Source organism: Acipenser ruthenus, chromosome 9 (assembly GCF_902713425.1).
Source record: "Acipenser ruthenus chromosome 9, fAciRut3.2 maternal haplotype, whole genome shotgun sequence".
Lineage (NCBI taxonomy): Eukaryota > Metazoa > Chordata > Actinopteri > Acipenseriformes > Acipenseridae > Acipenser > Acipenser ruthenus.
The window spans coordinates 11,862,364-11,875,579 of NC_081197.1; the positions used below are offsets into that span (position 1 = coordinate 11,862,364).

Sequence of the window (13,216 nt, forward strand, 5' to 3'; positions counted from 1 at the left end):
GAAGAGAGAGATATCAATACTGATATTTAGAAACACTTACCCTCAGTCTTTGGTACAGATTGGGTATCTGCAATGCAGCATTTCCTGCCTCCCAGATCACTACAGCTCAAACCTCTGTAATACAAAGCACCTGATTTTGCAGCATCCTTTAGGTCCTCTGTGCTCAGCCTGGTGTATTGTAATGTTCTGTGACTTTGTTTTAAAAACAACAACTACCGTAGTAGGCTTTAGTGACTTTGAACTCAGCCATGTAAACTGAGGTCACAAAGACTTGTAGCATGCAATGTATTTTTCTTTTATTAAGGCACCTCTTTTTTGTCAGTTTGACAATAGGTGCTTTGGGAAATGACTCTGTTATGGAGAACAGACTTCCAGCTTCTCTGAAATAATTAGATGTGATGATCATAGATGAATGGCCATGTATCACTCACAGTAAACACCTTGCTAACTTTTCATGGTAATGGTGGCCCTACTCCCTTTTGTCCAACCCTTGTATATAATAATCACAAGTAGTATCATCTTATGACAATTTGTTGATGCGCTTTTTAGGAATCCAGCAGAACCTTCATATCGTCTTGATAATGGATTGCACGAATTCCAACTTCACTATTAACTGCGAGAGCAACCCGGCTTTGTACAGAAAATGTTCAGTGCAGTGGATGGAAGGCTGGTCTGACAGTAGCATGAGAAAAGTATGTCCATTGCTCATGTTGTCAATACATTCTATTACCTATATTATATATATAAATTAAAAATATTTTAACTGTTTATCTAAGTTTATATTTTTCATTATGTTGCCAAACTTTCTAAACTTTACATAGTTTTGGTCACTCTTTAAATGTTGTTGTTAAACTACTGCATGATTACATTTGTAAATATGTTTTAGAAAATGCTTTCATTAATAAGGTGTTATTAACATCATTTCATTTTTTGTTATTGATCCTTTCTGCGCTTTGTTTAGAGGCTGCTTGACAGTTTGTTGGAGTTTTACAGTATCTTTTCTGATGTTTATTGTGATTGGTAGATTATACTACAGCAATATAAGCGATGGGCTATTACTTGGTGTTTAATGTTACACTGTAAAACATGGAATAAGTCTTAATTGTCCATGTTTCCATGCAGATCCCTGAAATGCTGCTTTCAAAAACATCAGGACAGGAAGAGAACAAAGGAGGCAAAAAAGAACATAATAGAAAGATCTCTGGTATTTTCTTTATTTTCAGATTTTAATCATATATTTTAGTATGTCATGCTGAATAGTGAACGTTTTGAGGTTCATTTATTGTGATATCTACAGTAATTCATTTCAACTTGCACTGTTCTTTTTAATATATCTATTTTTATCATTGTAGGACAGGATGCTCTTACAAAATCTTTTCTGGTGATCCACGAGTCATGTAAAGAATATGGTGCTACTCCCAGTGAATACATGACATTTCTCCACATCTACAGCACCATATACAGCAGCAAGAAAACTGAGTTAATAAAAAGGCAGAGTCATTTACAGGTGAAAAATCTATGATAAATAGATATTCGACTGTATTAAGCAAATCACTACATTAGTATATTCAATATTTCACTAAAGATGTTTCAGTAAAAAAAGGAATATATTTTCCTTACTGGGTAGCTACGAACATAGATGTATCATTCACATTAAATATATCAGCTCCCTGTTATCAAACCAAAACAAGTTGTAAATAACTCTTGTTTCTACATTTATTTTAAGTATAAAGTACGTTCTTCATATCTGCATGCAATCCAAGGCACTTAGGGTGTTGTTTGTTGTTGCAATGCAGGCTGGTGTTTCAAAACTGAATGAAGCCAAAGCACTTGTGGATGAACTTAAGAGCAAAGCTGCAGAGCAGAGCACATTGCTAAGAACAAAACAAGCAGAAGCTGATGCAGCCCTACAAGAGATCACAGTGTCCATGCAGGTATGTTGTGCTTGCATGCAGTGGTATGAGGTTGGGTCTATTTTTCTGGCCACTAGGCATGTACATTGTCCTGCCTATTTATTATGACCTACCCATGTGAGTTGGACCTCCTGTATCCAATTTACTCACAAAGCAGCTGTTTAGACTTGCACAGAATGGAGACTGTCTTTAATCTTTCTAATATCAAAAGCACCATTTACCTAAATCAGCTTCACCACAACTACACGGCTGTCTGCCTGGAAAGGCGCTGTCGCAAATCTTCTCCATCTGGATGATAACCTAGCATCTGTCAAAGAGAGCTGATGTCGGGGCTGTTCATTGTGCAGAATGCATAACATGTGAAGCCTGGCTTAATTTGAAATACACATCAATTTGAGGTTAAAGAAGAAAATCATTCTTTGTTTAAGAATTACTTTTCACAACAAGAGCAGGTTATTAATACAAGTGTGTTAAAATGAAGAAATAAGTAAGGGAGGTAGATGCATCATTCTAGTGTTTTGAATTAAGTATATGTACCTACATAAACTCGTAATGTGAAGTTAAAGACAATATTGCCTACTACATGAATGTAGTTACAGTAATAATACCTACCTTCTGATTTCAATCAGAATGCTAGTGATCAGAAGACTGAGATGGAAAAGATAAAATATAAGATTGCGGAAGAAGTTTCTAAAATTGAAGAGAGGAAGGCAACAATTGAAGGTGAACTCAAGGAAGTACAAGTAAGTAAATAATATCTCCCCTTGTATTATATATGCACGTGAGTATACACCAGAGCTTTAAAAAAATCCTTTCAGTGTTATACATGTTGTATTGCAGCTGTACATTTGCAACTAAGCATATCACACATGGATTTGTTGCATGGTTTTCACACTAGGTGGTGCTTTAGTAGTACAGTACATTTATGTCATAATCGTTTATCTTCACACTCTGAAGTAGATGCATTTTAAGTAAGCTTGAAATAATTAAATGAAACATGGTTAAGTGCCCTCCGGAATACTATTCTGAAACAACTGATTGTTAGAATAAAACACTGTTTGTGTTGCCAGAGGAATTTGTACAATTGGATGCTTATTAAATGTTTATAATTTAATACTACTGCTAATACTTGTAGATCTCTTGATCTACCCCTTCTTCTATGCACTGTATTCACCTGACCTCAGCACCACATTACTGGATCCTCAGCTGATGCAGTATCTCTGCACTTTTGCCCTACTGTCATTACAGATATAATTGTTGTAATCCCATTTCATTTTGTGTAATAGTAGTATTATTTGCACTTACTGTAAATTATACTGTATTTAAATGTACATTTTGCATTGTAACCCTGTACTGCCCTGTAACATCTGTAAGTCGCCTTGGGTAAAGGCGTTGGCCAAATAAATGAATAAATAATAATACATTAACAAGTAAACTCCAGATATAATTCTAGGAGTCCTTGCAACATAACAGGGGATATTTTTTGTTATAAATCTGTTTGACAATGTTCCTGTGATAACAAGCTGCGTTATACTTTCATGTCCTGTTTGTTTCTTCAAGCCTCTTGTAGATGAAGCTAAACAAGCTGTAGGAAACATTAAGCCAGAATCGCTCTCTGAAATCCGGTCGTTGCGCATGCCGCCAGATGTAATTAGAGATATTCTGGAGGGTGTCTTGAGACTGATGGGAATTTTTGATACCTCATGGGTTAGCATGAAGAGGTAAGGTAAAGCAGGGATACTTGTTTGTTCTAATTGTATCATGTCAACGAAAGTGACTCATTGACTGTGGGGTCTCGTCAGTTGATGAATACAGTATTATATAGGATATGCTTAAGATCCACACATACTGTACATTCAGGTAAACATTATTTTTACAGTCACCTTTTTTTCTCAATAGGGATTTAAATATTACAAAGCAGTGTAGTGCCCTAACTATAGAGTCAGTTATTGACATATTCCAATATATGTGAATACGTAGACTTTTTCACAGCTGTATCCCATCCATAACATATTAAATAATTACACGATGAATACGTTTAACTTGTCCTGTAATACCTATTTTCACAGTTTATTGTTTTATAACTCTTATAAGGAGCCTTTCATTTACATTATACATTTTACTCAAAAGTTACAATAGTATTTTGTCAAAGACCAACTGAAGAGAAAAGCACCCTAGATATGAATGTGATTAGGGTTTCAGTTATGTATTTATAATAATAATAATCCTTTTTATTACAGTTTCCTTGCTAAAAGGGGGGTGAGAGAAGATATAGCAACTTTTGAGGCACGAAACATAACACACGAAATTCGAGAAAGTGTCGAAGAACTTCTTCATAAAAACAAGGCTTCATTTGACCCAAAAGTATGTTATTTCTGTGTAGCACAGGGGGACTCCCTTTGCTAACTAGCTCATCTAAACAAAGCATTATTTGTTTGAAGCAACTAAGCTAATTTGTTTTTTTCATTGATGTGAGCATAAACCAAAACGAAAGACAAGGTTTTGACAACAAAAAGATGAAAATGAAGCAATGCCACTTGAAGTAACTTGTTAGAAAAGAAAGCTAGCTTTGTGTTTTTTTTTTTTATTTATTTTTTTTTTATTTTGGAATACATGAAGGACTCCGTAAACTACCAACGTCTGATGTGTCTTCAATTTTCTGTATTTGGTTTTCATGTGTAAATTGTATACTGGCAAATGAGTGCGTTTCTAATGACTTGCAGAATGCGAAGCGTGCAAGTGCTGCAGCTGCTCCGCTGGCAGCCTGGGTCAAGGCAAACGTTCAATACTCACATGTGATGGAGAGGATTCAGCCTCTGGAAAAGGAGCAGTCAGGATTAGTTGAGTAAGTGGTTCTTTTATTATTATTATTATTATTATTATTATTATTATTATTATTATTATTATTATTATTATTATTTTCTATACATTTTCTAAAGAAGTAACCCATTAACAATTAATAAGATTAATTTAAAAAAAAAATCAGATTTATAAGCTCCTAAAAGGGAAACTTTTTCATCTGCATTTTCCTAATATCTAATTCCTGACCTATTTAATATCCTACGGTTGTTAGACCAAGTACAGTACAGTCGCCACCGCTTAGAACGGGCGCGTTGGTGTTAACGTGATTTACCTGCAGTAAGCGATGGACGGTATAAACTCGCACAGAATAACCTGACATTCAAAGTGTCCCCCAATCACCAGTACAGTAATCAAAACAAACAAGTGTGTATGCGGTTAAAAATCTTTATTAAGACACTCATTCCACTAATAAAAAAGATGTATTAAAACCAGGGCTGCTAAAGAGTTGATCGCATTTTTTTTTTACTATTTAATTGGGCAGATTATTATTTATTTTTTTTGGCTTGGCATTTTGAACTCCATTTCCCAACATCCCCTGCTGAGAGAGAATGCGTGCGAGAAGGCTTCCCGAGGCTGTTCGTATCTAGTTTGTTGTTGCTGCGCACACTTCTTACATTTTCTGCAACGTCCAAAACTATCACAAACGTCTGCTGTCGGCATGGGAAAATATGTCTGCATCTACTACAATCAAAGCAGACTTTATTCATTTTAAAACTGTTGGTGAAAAGGGAGTTTTTATGTTTAAGTTGGATGTACAAAATTAAATTCAATGGATGCATTTATTTTTCCACGATTCCTTCATTTGGCCTGGCATGGTTTCTGGCGAGTAAATGCATTTTACTAGTGTCACAAGCTGCGACTATAACGTTTTGTTTTATTGATGTTAGTACTGTTAATATTACATTACTGTTCAAGTTGTTTGTGTATACCGATTTTTACTAGTTTATATTGTGGAACTTGAGTCAGAGAGTTGTTTTAACTGATGTTTACCTGTTTCATGGTCCTGAATTTTTTGTATTTCATGCAAACATTGGGCGTATTTTATTTTAGATTCTATTGATTTGTGTATGTATTACTATACAGGACAGCCAGTATAACATTGTTACATTTATTAAAACATTTTTAATCAAGTGACAGCCCTAATTAAAACCTATGAATGTAATAAAAAGTACAGTAATCCGTCACGTATCCGACTGCGGTGGGAGCAGAGTAAGATGTAAAAAGGTGAATAAATGAATCCTGTTTTAAATACCATTATACACAGCTGCAACAGTTACTGTACTATATTATTATTGTTTTGAGATTAAGCTTTTATTAGGGAGCTCCCCTAAATCCCTTGTTTAGAAAGATACAGGCTATTAATGCCTGTGACAGAGCAGCCGTCTGCCGTGTGGTTGCATGCATTCGCTGCTGAGTGACAGGCAGGAGATCGAGGCGGAGGTTGAAGTTGATACACCCCGCAGGCGAACAGGATTTATTTACATATTGTAGCACTGAGCTGTGGTGTTCCCAGGATATAATGAGACAGACAACAGTTGTGGTTCAAAGCAGTAGAAAACTGCTGTATTTATTAGTTTTCTAGCTTTTAGTGGACAATGGCTCTCGTTTCTCTCCACTCGCTCACAAACTCAACCTCTCTTTTTTTTTTTAAATAAATTTAGTAATCAGCAATTATTTTTTATTATTTTCTCCCAATTTAGCATCCAATTATTTTTAGGATCAGCTCACCGCTACCACCCCCGTGCTGACTCGGGAGCGGCGAAGATGAACACACACTGTCCTCCGATGCATGTGCTTTCAGCCGACCGCTTTTTTTCACACTGCAGACTCACCGTGCCGCCACCTCAGAGCTACAGCGTCGGAGGACAACGCAGCTCTGGGCAGCTTACAGGCAAGCCCGCAGGCCCCCGGCCAGACTACAGGGGTCGCTGGTGCGTGGTGAGCCGAGGACACCCTGGCCAACCTAAGCCCCCCCCCCCCCTCCGGTGGCGCTCGACCAGTTGTGTGCCGCCCCCTGGGAGCTCACGTCTACAGTCGGCAATAGAATAGCCTGGACTCGAACCGGCGACCTCAAAGCATGCTTTAGCAAGTGCACAGCATCTAACAGAGACATTTTATTTACACTGAATTTTCACGCTGATGCTCATCGCTTTTCTCTTTCCAGCCATGCTTGCTTGATGTTGCAGTCAGTGCTGTTTTTTCAAACTGTAAATAAACCCGACACTGCGTACAGGGATTAAATAGCCAAGGTACAGTACAGGGGTAATCGCTCAGTAACGAAGTGCAAACAGCTGATTGATCGATCTGTGAAGCTTTTTTACTACAGTAAAGTACTGCCTTTTTTATTTAAATCTATGTGAATGGCAAGGTATCAAGGTGAAAACATCTGATTTGTGGATTAGTAAGAGCGATTGCTTATACAGTATAAGCAAGTGCGTTTGTTATTTAAATCCATGTGAATGGCACATAACGAGATATAAACGGCCTCAGTTTTTACCCGAAATATACGTCGTGCTTAACATAGTACAAAGGTACCTTTGTTATTGAAATCAATGGGAATGACAAACGGCAAACGCTATTTGTCTGATAAACGGCTGCCCGAAATAACCCTGTACATGTGGTGGCGACTGTACATCAAATGAATTCTATGCAGAGTGAATGCCTTGTTAGTGTTGCATCTGAATTTCCCCCTTTCATTTTGAAGAAAGCTGGCAGTTGTTAGTAACTACAGGTATCTACATACATTTTGATTTTCAGCAATCAATGAAATGGAATTTTAAATTCAGTCGCTTTTAGACAATAGGATATTGATGCCATTATGTATATGAATGCAACCTTCTAGCTATAAGAACTTGTGATTGAATGGCTGATTCTCTTTTCACTAGTAATCTCCGTAAAACTGAAGGCAGGAAAAATAAATTGGAAGATGAGCTGAACTCCGTGGGTCAGAAAGTTACAGAACTAAAGGAAAAGTAAGTTTATTTTTTTTCTGATTCAAATTGCTTTTTTTTAAGTCTACAATTTATCAGTAATTATTTGAGCAGGTTATATTTGTCACCTCTAAAACACTCAGGCAGAAACCCATAGGAATCACTTTGACAGATGGTTCTGTGGTTTAATAATAACAGATGAAAACCTACTTAAATATATAATGTATTGTGCAAGATAACTGCCAGTTAACTACATCCGCTACATCAGCTATGAACAATGGTGGCGCTCTATAATTGCGGTGCGTTTTTAGATTTCAGTCCAGAACAACAGAGGCTGCCAAGCTGGAAGCTGAAGTGAGCAAGGCCCAAGAAACAATCGAGGCAGCAGAAAAACTGATCCACCAGCTTGATGGGGAACACAAGAGATGGAATACCCAGGTACAGTAATAAAGACTGCCGCCCTCACTCAGCCTCTGTGTGGAGCAGATAAGATATGCTTGTCAGTTACAAGATGCATTATAATATTTTCTCCCTGTTGGGTGCTGGAAGCAGGATTTGAGAAAAAAAAAAATCTACATCAAGGCAACAGAGCTATGGCCAAAAGTTTTGCATCATGATTTTAGGATTGAGACATAATTAAAAAAAAAAAAATCAAAAACAAAAACAAACAAACAAAAAAACCTATATGAACAGAATTTAGATATTTTATTTAACATCATGTAATCAAATAAACTACAAAATGATATGTCAAAAGCCATAATAGTAGTACCGAATGTTAGATTTCAAAATGTCAATTTTTTTTAATTTGTCATTTTTTTGTTAAGTATATGGAAAACTACAAAGCGGTTTGTAATTCCATATGTTAACGTAACATTATTCAGCAGGTTCCATGCAACTTTATGAAGCAAAATGTGTTAATTCTCTCTATATATAAATAATACACTGCCATTCACTATCGACATACAGTACTCCCTGAAATATAATTAAAATGCACGCATTTATTAGCCAAGATTGTTTAAACACTTAAAGTACAAAAAAAAGCATTATTGTATCTATTGTTTCACTGGCTCCCAGCGCAGTAGGGCACAGAAGTTAGGGTTTGTCTTGAAAATGCTTATCTAGAGAAAAATGAGGGTTCCTTACATGTGATCTGCTTGCTATGTATTTTTGCAGGACTTCAATTCTCTGATGGAATTAAAAGATTAGCAAGGCTCATATTGCTAGCAGATTGATCAGTGGTGTGAAGTGTTTTGTTTTACATGCCACAGATGTCATTGAGTTGGAGTCATGCCACAAAGCAGGAACAGATGCCAACAGCTCAAGCTGCACAATTTTCAATTCACCACCTGAGATCTTGCAAATGTTAAATGGACATGGAAAGCAAAATAATGTTTTGTTGAATATTTTAAATCAATGCAAACATTTTTTAACCAAGGTTTATGATTTATCATAACAATTTCAACTTTAGACTGAAAGCTGGAAATATCCTGTTGAGCATTATAGAATGCAAAGTGTCAAGTTCCCTAATCTGGATGGATAATTACTAAATGCTCTTGGGACTACAGCAAGTGTACTGGGGTATTATAAACACTGTATGCTTTATTTTTTGAGGACCATGACATTGATCTCTGACCATATGGCTGCCATGTTGAGGTCATGTGGCACACTTTGTTATTGTGTACACATATGGCTTACAGCTGTATTCTGTGGTTTTTATCAGTTGAATTTCATTGCCATTATGCTGACCCAACATTTACACTGCAAAGGAGATAGTGTCCTTACAATTGCCACACTGGTGTGCTCTATAATTTTCTCAGTGAACCCTACCACTGCCATATTGTTTTGCCCTTAAACCATTCCCTGGGGATGCTTTGTTTTTCTGCACAAAGAACATTTCTTATTGTTTTTTCCCCATGTTTTTTTTTTTTTTTTAGGAATGTGTATTTATTGCCATTCGAAAGGAGTTTAAGAATAGTTTGTGGTGTTCTGTAATTTGTCCAGGTGGCAGAGATAACCGAGGAGCTGGACACATTACCTAAGCGAGCCCAGCTTGCAGCTGCGTTTATCACTTATCTATCTGCTGCACCAGAGGATCAGAGAAAAGCTAGCTTGGAGGAATGGATGGAATTATCTGGTCTTCAAAGTAAGATCATGTATTTCATTCCCTCTTGATGTACTTAATGTAGTATGTTAATTAGGTTACATTTTTTCTACCCAATCATTTTTTTAAATGTAACTTTTGAATAATGTACACTGTGTAATTAATCAAAACAAATTAAAGATATACTGTATATATCTTTAATACATTTAAGATGTTATAATGCATGTTGACTATCTATTTTGGCTTTACAGAGTTTGATCTCCGACATTTTCTGTGCACGGAGAGTGAACAGCTCATTTGGAAGAGTGAAGGGTTGCCATCAGATGACCTGTCAATGGAGAATGCTCTTGTTATTTTGCAGGTAATGACATGTAGTCACAATTTCTGGACTATTTAAAGGTGTAATAACCAAGGCTTTCTCCAAAAAAAGGTTTTCTTCCTGCTCATTATCATAAGACCTCATTAATCCATTGTTGTTTGCTGTGGATCTTTTTGTTTCCCCAGACGTTATTTTCACTTGCATGTTGGTCAGTTGTCCCTGTTTTGAAGCATTAGAAACAACCTGACCCCACTTGACCCCATAGAGGGACATACTTTCAAAGCGTTTCCTCCCATCTTTACAATTTTTTCAGTTTTTACAAAACAAACCTGATACCAAGTAATTAATTTATAAAATAGTAGGTAATTAAATAGTTGCAGCAAAGAATGTCTGTGTAAATCGTAAGTAAAGTCTTATTATCTGTAAGACAAAGTGAGTGCAGGGAAAAGTGGATTATTTTGAATTGCTGTAAAAATAAAGTCCAAAAAACTTTTGAGGATATTAGGGTATTGGTCTGTACCACTTTTAATATTCACGGTTCATTATTTTACTACAGCTGTAAGCTGTATTTGAAAGTTAATATTGTATCTATTCTTAGAAAACTGTTTTGATATTAGAGTAAAACTGTGTGTGTATGTCCTTGAAATATTAAGTAATATCCATGAAGTTGACATTTAGTATAGGTTTTAGTCCACTGTGAATGGTCTTAAAAGCATACCTCATGGGATGAAATCAAAACTGTAGAAGAAAACATGTGTCTACTCTTAGCAGCTTTTCACTGATGAAGACCTATTGGCCAAGTATGTATTGTTCAACAGTATATATTGTGCTGAATCAGCAATGTTTATTTCAGTTTTTGCACCATTCTCAATTAAAATGGACAATGTATTAAAAATGAACCTTATTTTCCAAATTAAAAAAGACCAATATCCCTTTTAATTTCACTTTTTTTCATTTTCTTGTGGTACACATTTCTTTTAATTTTCCATTTTTTGTTTCCTCACCATTATTGCTGCATTAGATCAATGCCTTGAAGCCCCGGGTAAGAGTCCCTTTTATTTCAAAGCTCTATCACATCTGTTTTAGCCAACTTCCGTAGACAATGTGATTATACTTATTTTACACTAACAACATGACTTCATTATCTGTGAGATCAGGTTTGAATATTGTCGAATGCTCTGAGTGCCCTTCACTCTGCACTGCATATAAATCAAATTTGCACATGTTATAGAAACTGACATTGTCTTTGATTGGTAATATCCATAGAATTACTGCGTCCAGTAACTGCATCAAGCAGAACTGATGAGCTTTCAGTGTTGTAGAGTGGGGGGCCTATCATGTTTAGAATGCTAATGAGTGTTGGCATGAAAAATGATTCTACTCCTTAAGACTGGGCAACCATTTTATAGCAATGCAATGTGTTTCTCCTTTTGTTTTATCGAAAATAATTCTGGGAAATTACACCTTTGTTTAAAACGGTGATCATTTTAAGATAAATACGATTCAGAGACTCAGTTTTCTGTAGTGTGTATTTTTGGAAACAGTAATTTGTTATGCAAATCAACAGTTTACATGGAATTCTGACATAATTACAGTTGCTTTTCTCAAAGGGCCACCATTGGACCCGTAACTATACAGTAAATCGACAGTTTAAATAAAGTGTGAGGCCTGTGCATATTAATGTACTTACAACACATAGTTTCAATGTTTAATTGAGCATGACTACCTTCATTTCAAACAGTCTATAATCTTCAGACTGTATTGTTCTTTTTCTTGTTAAGCAACATTACGATTACATTCAGTGTCATTAGCTATCATTTCCTGTCCTGCATTTCATTCCCTTGGTTTGTTGCAAAGTCCATATGTATACAGTACATACATATACAGTACATGGCACGGGTATTGCTTGCACAGGTACTCGGTTAATGGTGATTTTATATTTAATATGTACAGCTATGGTCAACCGTTTTGCATTATAGGATTGACATAATTTAAAACAACTATATATATATATATATATATATATATATATATATATATATATATATATATATATATATATATATATATAATATTCATAATTTAGATCTTTATTTAACATCATGTAATCAAAGAAACTACAAAATGGTATCGCAAAAGTCTACCGTAAGACATAATAGTAGTACAGTATTTCATGTTAGATTTCAAAAAGTCTAATTTTTCAATTTGTGTCTGTTTTTGGTTACGTATATGGAAAACTACAAAGCGGTATGTAACATTATTCAGCAGGTTTCATTCAACTTTATGAAGCAACATTAGTTAATTCTATAAGGTGATGTAAAACTTTTTGCCATAGCTGTAAGGCTCTCTATTGGTTACATTTTTCTTGGTGATATTTTTCTTGGTGCTGATTAATATTTTTATGGGAAGGATTGGGTGTTCTTAATAAAGGTGTACACAAAATGATCTGCCTTATAAAGTGTTAACTTAGATTTGTATCTAATCAATTTACCTAACGATTGTGCTGTTAGATAAAACAATGTAATTGCACTAAATGCATAATAGCATTAGTGGTAATGAGAATTTCACATAAATTAAAAAACATTTTGTGATCTGTGTCCTTAGGAGGATGCAGCTATAATCTCTCCTTATTTGGCAATTTTTTACATATAAAAAAACAGCCATTTTAAAAAAAAAGCATTAATCTAGGTCAGATATTTTTCTTATGTCTGGAGTTTCATAAAGAGCTCTAAGAGGACGTAAAAAAACAAATCCCTTTACAAAGCTATCATTATAGCCGTTCATGGTTTTCTAGATTACAATTTGTGTCTCCAAATTGTGTTCATGCCAAGGACAGTCAATTGCTGAGTTAATGTGGGGGAACTGTGATAGTGCTTTTTCCAATGTTAGCCTCAATATCTTGTTATGCACACACAACAAAAAAAAAAAAAAAAAAAAAAAAAAAAAAAAAACTAAAACATTATCACAGCGTCTGCTACAACACCTGTCATGTTTTTGCAAAGAAAATAGCTAAATCTGCCATTTCTCACAGCAGTGATTTCGATTTCTTTTCATTGATGCTTTGTTGTTGTCCTAGACAGATGCGCTCATG

General features: G+C 35.4%; 1 protein-coding gene across 1 annotated transcript in view; it reads left to right on the forward strand.

Annotated features, from left to right (window-relative positions):
* Window positions 1-13,216, forward strand: part of LOC117406278 (cytoplasmic dynein 2 heavy chain 1-like) — a 149,648-nt gene that overhangs the window by 39,263 nt on the left and 97,169 nt on the right. The window contains exons 53-65 of the mRNA XM_059031142.1: window positions 550-692; window positions 1,123-1,204; window positions 1,353-1,507; window positions 1,797-1,934; window positions 2,543-2,656; window positions 3,474-3,634; window positions 4,154-4,277; window positions 4,637-4,758; window positions 7,661-7,747; window positions 8,017-8,143; window positions 9,707-9,848; window positions 10,058-10,167; window positions 11,147-11,167. Coding sequence (XP_058887125.1) covers window positions 550-692; window positions 1,123-1,204; window positions 1,353-1,507; window positions 1,797-1,934; window positions 2,543-2,656; window positions 3,474-3,634; window positions 4,154-4,277; window positions 4,637-4,758; window positions 7,661-7,747; window positions 8,017-8,143; window positions 9,707-9,848; window positions 10,058-10,167; window positions 11,147-11,167 — 1,526 coding nt within the window. The remainder of the gene's footprint in view (window positions 1-549; window positions 693-1,122; window positions 1,205-1,352; window positions 1,508-1,796; window positions 1,935-2,542; window positions 2,657-3,473; window positions 3,635-4,153; window positions 4,278-4,636; window positions 4,759-7,660; window positions 7,748-8,016; window positions 8,144-9,706; window positions 9,849-10,057; window positions 10,168-11,146; window positions 11,168-13,216) is intronic.